This window comes from Gossypium hirsutum, chromosome D12 (genome assembly GCF_007990345.1).
Source record: "Gossypium hirsutum isolate 1008001.06 chromosome D12, Gossypium_hirsutum_v2.1, whole genome shotgun sequence".
Lineage (NCBI taxonomy): Eukaryota > Viridiplantae > Streptophyta > Magnoliopsida > Malvales > Malvaceae > Gossypium > Gossypium hirsutum.
Window position 1 is genome coordinate 4923928 of NC_053448.1, and position 12922 is coordinate 4936849.

The 12922-nt window shown below is 35.6% G+C and overlaps 1 protein-coding gene and 1 pseudogene across 1 annotated transcript; both read left to right on the forward strand.

Moving 5' to 3' along the window:
- LOC107940463 (uncharacterized) lies at nucleotides 1-3314 on the forward strand. The gene is made up of 2 exons (XM_016873896.1): nucleotides 1-97; nucleotides 2977-3314. The coding sequence occupies exons 1-2, from the start codon at nucleotides 1-3 to the stop codon at nucleotides 3312-3314; spliced, it is 435 nt and encodes a 144-aa protein (XP_016729385.1).
- A 7002-nt stretch (nucleotides 3315-10316) lies between these two features.
- On the forward strand, nucleotides 10317-11243 carry LOC107945065 (SKP1-like protein 1A; annotated as a pseudogene).
- The last annotated feature ends 1679 nt before the right edge of the window (nucleotides 11244-12922 follow it).

The window sequence follows — 12922 nt, forward strand, 5'->3', positions numbered from 1 at the left end:
ATGAAAGATACTACTGCTCGGTCAGAGGCTAGAGCACCTGCATGTACCTATGCCATTCAAGCAAGAGAGGAAGCTACAACCCCAGATGTGATTGCTGGTACATTCTATCTCTTTGATGTTATTGTGTATGTATTGATTGACCCTGGTCCTCTCATTCTTATATTTGCACTATATTAGTAGCAGAAAAGAAGTTACTTGTTGAATCTACTGATTATGATATTCAAGTTACTAATCCTTTAGGTGAAAGTCTAATAATTAATTTAGTATGTCGTAAATGTCCACTGAAAGTGAAAGGATGTGAATTCCCTGTTGATTTGATGTTGCTACCTTTTCGGGAATTTGATGTTATTCTGGAAATGGATTGGTTAACAATGCATGATACTGTAGTAAATCGTAGACAGAAACGGATTGATATGAAATGTCAGACGGGAGAGGTAATTTCAGTTGAGTCTGAGAATCCGAAGGATATTGTTAAAATTATTTCAGCTTTTTCTGCTTAGAGATTGATGCGAAAAGGTAATGAGGCATTTCTAGCCTATATTCTTGATACTCGGGATTCAGAATAGAAATTAGATCAGCAACCAGTTATTAATGAGTTTGCTAGTGTATTTCCTGAAGAATTGTCGGGTTTACCACCAGATCGCGAAGTTGAGTTTGTAATTGATGTGATTCTTGGAATGGCTCCGATATCAGTAACACCATATTGTATGGCACCAATTGAATTAAAAAATTAAAGGTACAGTTGCAAGAGTTATTAGACCAAGGGCTTATCAGACCGAGCATGACTCTCTAGGGTGCACCTGTTTTATTTGTGAAAAAGAAACACGGTTCTTGGAGACTGTGCATAGGCTACAGATAGTTGAACAAGGTCACAATTAAAAACAAATACCCTTTGCCACGTATTTGATCAATTGAAAGGTGCCGCACTATTTTCGAAGATAAACATTAGATCTGGGTATTATCAATTCAAGGTTAAAGAGTGTGATGTGTCAAAGACTGCTTTCAGAACTCGATACGGTCACTATGAGTTTCTGGTAATGCCATTTGGCTTGACTAATGCCTCTGTTGATTTCATGGATTTAATGAATCAGATTTTTCAACCTTATTTGTATAGATTTGTGGTTGTGTTTGTTGATGATATACTAATCTATTCCAAGACAGAATCCGAGCATGCACAACATTTAAGGGTTGTGCTACAGACTTTGAAAGCAAAATAGTTGTACGTAAAATTTAGTAAATGTGAATTCTGGCTTCACGAGGTTGGATTTTTGGGTCACATTGTATCAACTGATGGGATTCGAGTTGATCCGAGTAAATTTTCTGTTATGGTAAATTGGAAAACTCTGAAAAATGTTTCAGAAGTGCGAAGTTTTTTGGGTTTAGCAGGTTACTACTGACGTTTTGTTAAAAAATTTCGATTACTGCTTCACCGTTGACCCAATTATTACAGAAAAATATTGAATTTGTTTGGTCTGATGAGTGTCAGCAGAGTTTTGATCAGTTCAAGAAGATGTTAACGAAAGCTTCAGTCTTGACTCAACCAGAATCGGGTGTACCATACGTTGTTTATAGTGATGCATCTCTAAATGATTTGGGTTGTGTATTGATGCAATCAGGAAAGGTAGTGGCCTATGCTTCTCGATAGTTAAAGCCGCACTAGAAAAATTATCCTACACATGATCTTGAGTTGGCTGCAATTGTATTCACTTTGAAGATTTAGAGACATCATTTATACAGTGAGAAATGTTACGTGTTTACAGATCACAAAAGTTTGAAATATTTGATGACTCAAAAAAATTTGAATTTGAGACAGAGACCGTGGTTAGAGTTACTGAAAGATTATGATTTGGTTATTAACTACCATCCAAGAAAGGCTCATGTGGTTGTGGATGCACTTAGTCGAAAGCCGTCATTGTTTGCACTACGAGCATTGAACGCTCATTTATCTCTTAATGAAGACGATTCTGTATTAGCAGAGTTAAGAACAAAACCTCTATTTCTTCAACGAATCTGAGAATTGCAAGATGATGATCCAAAATTGGTATTGAAATGATAGATGGTTTAGAATAATCTAAGTTCGGAGTACAACATTGATGATAATGGTATGTTATGTTATCGCAACATAATTTGTGTTCCGAATAATTCGGATTTGAAAATGATATTTTTTTCTGAAGCTCACAGTAGCATGTACTCTATTCATCCAGGTAGTACGAAGATGTATTGTGATTTGAAACGGATGTATTGGTGGCCGGGTATGAAACGAGAAATTTGTGAATTTGTAGCTAAGTGTTTGATTTGTCAGCAAGTGAAAACAGAACATCAGGTACCAACGAGTTTATTACAACCTGGCATAATTCTTAAATGGAAGTGGGAGCATGTCACGATGGATTTTGTATTTGGTTTACCTGTGACTTTGAGAAAGAAAGATTCGATCTAGGTGATTATTGACAGATTGAATAAATCGGCACACTTTATTCTAGTCAGAACAGACTTTACACTTGAGAAATTAGCAGAATTATATATATCTGAAATTAAAAGGTTACACAGGGTTCCAATATCTATTACTTCTGATCGAGATTCGAGATTTACATCGAGATTTTGGAGTAAACTGCAAGAGGTTCTAGGTACAAAGCTAAATTTCAGCACAGCGTTTCATCCTCAGATTCATGGGCAATCAGAATGGGTGATTCAGATTCTAGAAGATATTTTGAGATGTTGTATACTCGAGTTTGGAGGTAGTTGGGAAAGGTATTTACCGTTGGCTAAATTTGCATATAATAATAGCTATCAATCCAGTATAAAAAATGGCACTATTTGAAGCTCTTTATGGGAGGAAATGTAAGACACCATTGTATTGGTCTGAATTGAGTGAATCCAAACTAGTAGGAGTTGACTTGATCCGAGAGACTGAGGATAAAGTTTGGATTATTCGAGAGAGTTTGAAAGCTGCTTCTGATCATCAAAAATTGTATGCAGATTTGAAAAAAAGAGATATAAAATTCGCGGCTGGTGATCGAGTATTCTTAAAAGTCTCTCCATGGAAGAAGGTGTTACAATTCGGTAGGAAAGGGAAACTGAGTCCAAGATTTATTGGACAGTATGAAATTGTCAAAAGAATCGGCCCTGTAGCTTATCGATTAGCTTTGCCTCCTGAACTTGAGAAAATAAATAATGTGTTCCTCGTATTGATGCTAAGACGATATGGATCTGATCATTCACATGTGATTCCTCATAGTGAAATTGAGCCACAGCCAAATATGATGTATTCAGAAAAACCTGTGAGAATTTTAGCTCGAGAGGTAAAAGAATTGTGAAATAAACAAGTATTGTTAATAAAAGTATTGTGGCATCGTCATGGTTTGGAGGAGGCTACTTGGGAAACAGAAGAATGAATGAGGTCACAATATCCGAACCTATTCCCAATTAACAAATTTTGAGGACAAAATTTTCTAAAAGGGGGAGAGTTGTAATAGCCTAATTTTTAGTGGTGTCGGAAACAGTGGTTCGAGACCACCAAATCCGATGAGTAAGCTTGTAAATTTTATTATTTAGTATTTACGAGTCAAACGTGGTTTTAGAAAGATTTTTGAATTACTAATTTATGTTTTATAATAAACTATTAGGTTTGAGTGGTAAAAACCTAGGTTAAGTGGGTTTAGAAAATTTTAACGTTTTGATAGTTAATTAATTAAAAAAGACTAAATTGAAAAAGGTGCAAAACTTACTAATTAAAAGAAATAGTGATTAAATGGCTTAAATGGTAAATAGAGAGGACTTAAAGAGTAAATTAAGAAATGGCTGAGGTGGCATAAGCACAAAAAAATAATAAAATGATGTGATTAAAGGGCAAAATTGGAAATAAATGAAATTAAAATATCAAATTGAAAATCAAAAAGTTTCTAGACCATTTCTTCTCCAATTTTCTGTCCAAAAACACTATTGAAGAGCTCTCAAAGCTGGTTTTCATATTTTAGCTTCATGTGAGTTTAATTCTTGCCTTTCTCTTGTAATTTTTGTGTTTTTAAGACTTTAACAATTAGGTCCAACTAGCTATTTCATTAATTTTTTATTTTATTGAGAATTTTGAAAATTACCATTGATGAATACTGGATGTTTTTGATGAAATAACATGGATTTAGAGCTTTAATTTTGTTGTGGGATGATTTTATAAAGTGATTTTGTTAGATGTTGATTTTAGGACCAAATTGTGGAAAGGTTAAATATTAGGGTTTGGTATTAAATTATATTTAGTAAGGGATGTATGATAGCCTAGAATATTTAGATAAATTATAAATTGAGAAAAATTAGTTCATTTAATGGACTAACTAGTTAAATGATTCAATTGCAAAAGTTGTAAAAGTTAGGGTAATTGCGTAATTTCAAAAAATAGAAGGTTATTAATTGTGAAGTGAATTGAAAGAAAAATATATGCTAATGAATGAATAATTTTATATTTTAGATCAACAGCCTGTAGATGCTCATGAAAAAGAAAAATTTGCAGAATAGTCCCTAAACTTCTATAAATCTTACAATTTCACCCAGGTAAGTTCGTATGGTTAAAATTTAATATTTATAATGAATTGATGAATGATATTATGCATTTAGTATATTGTTGAAAAATGGAGTATTGTTAAATTATAAACTTGAAGTGAATATTCAATTTAAATAGAACGCAGGATTTGAGTACAATCGTTGTGTGGCGAAAGACAACAAAGGAGGAATTGACGACAAATTACCCAAGTAAATCGGGGTTCAGTATTTTTTCAAACTTTTATGTTTACTTTCTATTTAGCTCTCACGAGCTTCTGTTTAACTCATATGAGTTTCCATTCAGTTCTTATGAGCTTCCGTTCAACCCTTATGGGTTTTTGTTTAGCACTTATGTGCTTCTATTCAGCCTTCGGGCTTCTGAAAATAATGTACTCATATTCGTAAGCCGTTTTTTGATTTGGGAAGATTTGACAAATGACTTATGTAATTGAAATTGTGAGTCTTATTGTTATTATTGGTATTGGTGTGAAATAAACATATTCATTGATTGAAGTTGTGGTCGATAGGGAATTTACATTGAATGAATTTATTTAGTTTATGTGTTAAAGTAGGTTCGTTAATATTTATGTTTAACCTATCGAACTTACTAAGCTTCATTAAGCTTACTTGTGTTGTTTAATGTCCTTGTAGATTAACATGAGGTTGGAAGATCAGATCAACACATCAAGCTACATTATCCAAACTTGTTCCGGTAGTTTTTGCAATGTATACTATGGTTTGTATAGCATGTATAGGGTTGGAATGGTTTTGAGTAAAGTTGGTTTGTGTAAATATTATGAATTACATTTTGTTTATATTTCCAAGCAAACTTATATATGTGGATAGTTTATAAGCATGTTGGTGAATGTCATAGTATGGTACAGATGATATAAGCATGCAAATATATGTTTTGATTAATACGGCAAGGTTTGACATGCTAGGATATAAGAGTTAAAATGACATGCTTAGAGCTTGAGTTGAGTGTGCTGTAGGCCTTGTTATGGCCTATGAGTATGAAATTTGAAGTGTTTAGGTTGAAATCAAGAATGGGTGAGAAATGTGGCCTCAAAATGGCCTACTTTCATCCACACGGGTGTGTGTCTCAGCCGTGTGTAACACACGGCCTAGCACATGAGCGTGTGGTCTAGTCATGTGTCCCTTGTATCTTTAAAATTGAGAAACAGAATACCCAGGTATTTACACACGGCCTAGCACACGAGCGTATGGCTTGGGCGTGTGACCCCTGCACCTTAATTTCATAACACACGGCCTAGCACACGGGCGTGTGACTTGGTCGTGTGACCGAAGTCAGAGAGTTACGTGGGCATAGACACGTGCTGGGACACGCTCGTGTGTCTTACATCAAATGCCCACATGGCCTAAGACACGGGCGTGTTTGTGATCCATACGGGCGTGTGCCCTCTGCACTTTAGAAAAATTTTGAAATTTTGAGAAATATTCTTTGAGTTTCCAGTTTAGTCCCGATTTACTTTTAATGCATATTTTGGGTCTCGAGGGCTCATACAATGGACAATATGAATGATTTATGATTGGTTTCTAATATGTATATGAAATGTTTGTATTTAATTTGAAAAGTCTGGTAATACTTTGTAACTCTGTTTCGGCGACAAATAAGGGTTAGGGTTGTTACACAAGTATTTTCTACACCAGTCTAGAACCAGAGAGATTAGTCCCAAGAACTCTTACCTTGTTGGAAATATCTATTAGCTTGTCCGAGTATTCTTTGATTGACTCAGACTCTTTCATTTGTAGCCTGTCGAATCCTTTGATAAAGTTCAACACCTTTATGCTCTTGATCCTCTAATCTCCTTGATACTCAGCCTTGAGGTAGTCCCATATCTCTTTCACTGATCCAAAAGCCATAATTCTATTAAATATGGTTGGTTAAACCGAAGCATAAATATCAGACTTTGCCTTAGCCTTCCTGGTGGTTCTCTCCTTGTGCATTTTGATCTGGTTTATAGTTGAATTGTTGGGAAATGGAGTCACCTCATAGTCTTCCTCGACAGCTTCCCAACAATCACAACCCTCTATGTATGCTTGCATTCTCACGACCCATGCTTGATAATTCTCTCCATCAAACACAGGTGGGGCTAAGACTGACATGTTACTCGATCTCGATTCCATTTTCCTCAAAAACCTCAGAAATGTATCTCTCAAATTTTTTCTCAGAACTCTCACAAAACTTTTCTCACAGGTCCCTCAAGAAAAATAGCCCTCGATACCACTGTTGGTTTAGCAAAGAACTAATTGAAACATAAAAAATTTATAAATGAAAGGGATGATTTAATTGATTAACAAAACAACCCTTATATACAAGTCCCAAGTAACAACTTCAACAAAAAAAAAAATCAAATTGCTACTTCTACTAATAAGCTAACAAATTTCCCTAAGACTTAGTCTTATTTTATAAAAAAAAAAAACAATTGCAGCCTTGAAACATTAACAATTCCTCTTTGTTCCCATTTCATGTGCTTGTAACTCCATCTTCAAGAATTTCTTTGTGAATTTGTATGCAAAACTTGTTGCAATACTTTATATTTTTATAGATTTACATATGGGAGTAACTTATATTAAAAAAGAATTGTAAATATGAAAAGATGAGATTAAATAGAAGTTTCGGGTATTGTTTTTTAAGCTTGAGGCTAGCGAAGCACGATGGTGATCACGGTTGCCAACACCAAATAAGTGGGTTATTGGTTGTTTCTTGGTCACTTGATGGAGAATAAATCAAGAGTATTCATTAAGAAAGTGCAAAAAAAGGACAGAGATGGGTGATAAGCATAAAGAAATTGGAAACAAGAATGAATTAATTAAGAAGATGGAAAATGAAAGGTAGAAAAGAAGAGAAATGGAGGAATAAATGGAGATTGTGAAAAAAAAAACTATAAAAAGAAAAGGAACCGGTGGAGAGAAAAAAAAACTCATAAATCGAGGAAAAGATAGAGGCGAGAGAAATCATGTGAGTAAAAATAACATGGCGCCACCTAAAGGGCCCAGAGTTGATGGCTTCCATGCAAAATTTTATCAAGCAAACTGAGATACAGTTGGTAACAGTGTATACATAGGCACTTGGACCAACATTTAAACCAAACTCTCTTGGTTCTTATACCAAAAAGTTTAGGGGCGGAGTCCCTTAATCAATATAGACCTATTAGTCTTTGCACCGTCTTGTATAAAATCATTACGAAACAATTGTGGCTCACCTCCAACAAGTTATGCAAGTCTTGGTCCAACAGAATCAGTCAAGTCTCATACCCTCTCGGTGCATTTTAGGCAATATTATTATTGCCCAGAAGGCGATAGATATGACGAAGACAACGAAAAGCCAAAAGGGATGGATGGCAATAAAAGTGGACATAGAAAAAGCATATGACTGGGTTCGTTGGGACTTCCTACAAGACACACTAATTGATGTTGGATTGCCAGCTCCTTTTATTGGGATTATCATGCATTGTATTTCATCGACTTCGGTGCAACTTTTATGGAACGACAATATAACAGATAATTTTTTCCCCTCTGCAGGAGTAAGATAGGGAGACCCCATCTCCCCTTATCTCTTCATTCTGGACATGGAACGATTCAACCATTTGATTGATTCTGTGATTAAAGGAAAGAATTGGTAACCTCTTTTACTTTCTCGTCGATGTTCGACGATATCTCAACTGTTTTTTGCTGACGATCTTGTTCTCTTTTGCAGAGCCGATGAGAAAAGAGTGGATTGTTTCAATAATATCCTAGATACTTTTTGCTATTACTCTGGGCACCGAGTTAGTAGTCAAAAGACACAGGTTTTCTTTTCCCGCAATGTTTTTGATGAGGTTGCAACAAACTTATGTGGTAATCTTGGTTTTAACAAAGTACCGGATTTGGGGAAGTATCTTAGCATTTCGTTCTTTCATAATAGAGTTGGTGTCAATATTTTTCAGTTCGCGTTGGATAAAGTTCGAAGTAGACTTAATGGTTGCGAGGCACGAAATTTTTCTCTAGCTGGTCATCTTACTCTCGTCAAGTCAGTATTACTTATGATTCCAAATTATTTTATGACTACGACCCGTATTCCCATTACTATTTGCAAGGAAATTGACAAATTAGCTCGTATGTTCTTGTAGGGGTCGATTTCTTCAGGTTTGAGATCATCACTTGTTAACTGGAATGATTGTTGTTTGCCAATAGTGAATGGGAGCTAGGGATTCGAAAGATCCAAGATCAAAACAAGCTTTTTCTCCTCAAATTGGGATACAATCTGATTGTCAATACAGGTAGTTTGTGGGTTCGGGTCTTGAGGAACAAATATAATGTCCATGGGATTATACCGACTGAAATTGATCGCAGTAACTGCTCTTACATTTGGCCCTCGATTTCAAATGTCTGGGATGATGTCAAGAAAGGTGTTATATGGTCTATAGGAGACGGTAGGTTGGTTAATTTCTGGAACGATGTGTGTATGGAATTTAGGTGCTTTAAAACAACATTCTACTGGACAAGGAGCATTTGATGAATCCCTTCGTGTTTGTGGCATATTAACAATGGAGGGGAATTGGGATGTTCAATGGCTTCTCTCGGTACTTCCCAGAATCACTGTGAATCGTATCTTGGCTTGTATGACCCCATCGAAAGAAGCCGGACTAGATCACATTACATGGCGGTGGTCATCAGCAGGGAATTTCTCTATAGCTGAATCATATAAAAATCTCTTTCTCCCTAACATTCCAAATCAATTTGCTTTTGACAGGCCCATTTGGAAGGTTTCAGCACCAAAGAGAGTTTGTGTCTTCCTTTGGTTATTGCCTCGTGGTCATCTATTAACTAATGAGGAACGAGCGTTCTCCCATTGCGAACGTTGTGGATGTGATGTGGAATCTGCGATACAGTCTGGAAAGCTGTGTTACCAATTCACACATGGAGTTCCTTCTTTAATTTACCGCTCGAACGATGGCTTACATGAAATGTCAAGAATGAAGGTAGGTTGTCATCCTTTGATGGAGATTGGGCCAAAATTTTCTCAATAACAAGCTGGTTTCTTTGGAAGAGTTGCAATGATTTTGTTTTCAATCAATCCAGTAGCAGCAATCGAGATTTAATTGCCTCGGCTGTAGCCTGGACAAAATCGCTGTTTGTTTGTGCACATATAGAGCATTGGGCATGTAATTCCATGACTCAGAAACATTGGCAACCCCCAGCTCCTGGATGTATCAAAATCAATGTGGATGGGTTGATTTCGGTGAATTGGTTGCATGCGGCTGTAGGTGGAGTCTTTAGGGGATCAGAAGGAGAATGGCTAGTGGGATTTGGAATGAGAATAGGAATGATTGAAATTTTCCAAGTAGAAGCTCGAGCTGTCCTTGAAGGCTTAAAGCTAGCATGGGATGTCGACAGGTGGAACTAAATAATAATAATGCGTATCTAATTGATATCATTCGTATCGGTTTCACAGCGACTAGCAATATTACAGAAATTAGATTGATTCATACCTGGTACAAAAAAACATCAAAATAAACATTTAAAAGAAAATCAATTAAACCCTTTTAAATTTTAAAAATTATTAAACAATTTATAAAAATTCCAAACAAAATTTATAAGAAAAGTTATAATAAAATTTAAATAATAAAATCTTTATTAAAAAATAACAACATCAAACCACTAAAATTGAATTTTTAAAAATAAATATTGGAATTAAATTTTAAAAATCTTATAACCATTTTTTTTAAATAAATGAGATCCAATTTCCGTCAATATTATTATATAAGAATTCATACGTGCAACTAACCATATATCCGTCCCTCCAAAGTTTAGAAGGACGCTCTTCTGTTATTGTTACTCTAGTTATTGAAGATAAGGGTTTGTGGTGAGAAAATTGTAGAAGAAAACAATGGGATCAACATCGAAGAAGATAAAGTTAAGGACCTCCGACGGGGAGATTTTAAAGGTGGAGGAAGCGGTTGCACTCCAGTCTCCGACGATTAAAAACTTGTACGAAAATAGTTGCCCCGGTAAAGTCATCCCTGTCCCTGGCGTCACCGGAAACATCTTATCCAAGGTTCTCGACTACGGTAAGAAGCACGTAGATGCCGCCACTGGTAAGGAAAACATCTCCGCTGACGAACTCAGGGCATGGGATGATGATTTTGTCAAGGTTGATCAAAAAACCCTCTTCGACCTCATTCTGGTTAGTTTCTTTCTTTTTCCAATTTACTATTCCTCCGTTCTTGAATCTTGGTTGTTTTCTAATATCATGAGAATGGGATTTGCTTGCAGGCGGCCCGCTCTTTGAATATAGAGAGCTTGTTGGACTTGACATGCCGAACTGTTGCCAACATGATAAAGGGGAAGACAGTCGAGGAGATTCGCACTACCTTCAACATCAAGAACGATTTAGACCCCTGAGGAAGAAGAGGTGGTTAGGAGGGCGACATGCTTGGGCTATGAAGCATTACCAGTGATAGGATCAAGTTTGGAAAAGTTACAACACTGCCTTTTTTCTTGACATTCGCTTTGCATTCTGCTTCTTGAGGATTTCATATGTGAATGCCTCTTGTCCATGCTTTTCTTTAGTCTTTACTTCAAACTTGGTTGAATGTGTTGATCGATCTCTTGCTTTGCGCTTTGTGGTATCTACTCTACTTAAAATCGAAGTAGAAACAAACATCTCTTACACCATCCTTGATAACAATCGAAGTTTACTTGATTCATGTCTTCTTTTTAAGGGGTGAGTTTTATTTGATAAAGTTGGAACCATGGTTTAGATTTCTGGGTTGCTTATAGAAAAGTTTGGCCAATGACACGATGAACAAGTGAGTTACAAATGCAAAGTCATGAGTATGTGTAGTTACGGAAAATCAGTTTGTTATGATGAGGTCATTTTCATGGCTACCAAACAAGAAAAGTTTCCATGTATGATCGTCTTACGTCCCATATAAGTAGCCACAAATTCCTAGTTTTCAGCACCAATCTTCATCTGACTCGCCTCTGCGTCTGACTATCACTTGTTTACTCCAACAACCTCTCTCGCCAACAACATACCATTACAAAAACAACTTGATCAGTGCTCGTCCAATAATCTTATCATAAGTATGTTACCCTCATAGGATATATCTCTTTGGAATAATATCCATTCTCCCAAATATGATCTTATTTTATCTCATGGTAACCATTACATCTTCTTTCATGAAATTATAAATAATAATCATGTCATTCATCATAAAGACGAATGACCCGTAACAACATTTAATTTTCATCAATCATATAGTGCCTATGAAGAATATCATTTAGTTATGAATTTCATTGTTGTGAATGACGTTACATATTGCAAAAGTCGTACACCCAATGCACCAGCTTTTGGTTCCTTATCTATTTGAATTTAGTTTTTTATTTACATCAAAGTGTACAAGTCACATATACATAGTCCGTCACCCACTCAAGATTTAGGTATGCCACACTATGAAAGTTACAAGTGAATAAACTCGTAAATGAATTCAGTATTTATTCTTCTTAGGTCTAGTCTAACGAACTGTCGTCCAATTAGCCACATCTATGTCTCTATCTTTTAAAAGTCATCCGCTCTGATGCTCAAGACAAAACATCACCTCAACTGGACTTGATAGACGACATATTAGTCTTTCAATCGATTTGCTCATTTTCGATTAGACTAAGGACATGTTTATATTTATCTACTAATATAAGTTGTATTTCTGTACTACAATCCAACCATGTAGTACCGCTGAATATCAGTTAAACGTTAGATAATCAATAAGTAACATTTATTTCCATTTTGCTTTGTGTGCAAAACTCATATGAGGAAAAATTTACAAAGTATATCAATGAATTTATTTTATTAACCAATATGTTCGGAAAAATTACAATTTTACAAACGAATATACTACATTTGGGGCACCAGATTCAACACACCACACCAAGATGCACCAAAGTACAAAACCTAAAAGGTGATATATAGCGCACATACATGTAAAACCACCACCACACTAAAGAGATAGCACCGAAGTGCTAAACTTGAAGGCTTCAGAACTCCATAATTAGGACTCCAAATGCGCTATAAAATCTAATTGGCTTCCAACTATATCCTAACATTTCACTAAGACTACTTGGGCATATTATAAACATATTTACGTATATCCACCATTGTCCAAAATTTTCACATTTGCACATTGTGTATCATATTTTTCATTGTATACAACACACATAAAAATTCATATAATTGAAGCATAACATATTTTCTACATTTCTTATTTGGTGGTCATTAGACATCATATGTACAATACACATTTCTTTAGGCCTTATACCTATGCCCATTTTCATGTAATAGCCTCAAATCGAGGGAAGCCACAATCTCAATTAATTTGTGTCCCTTACA

Bases quoted from the DNA above. Each gene is read 5' to 3' on its own strand.
- LOC107940463 (XM_016873896.1), top strand. From the start codon at position 1: ATGAAAGATACTACTGCTCGGTCAGAGGCTAGAGCACCTGCATGTACC. The intron at 98-2,976 runs GTACATTCTATC...AATTGTATGCAG, and splicing joins AACCCCAGATGTGATTGCTG to ATTTGAAAAAAAGAGATATA.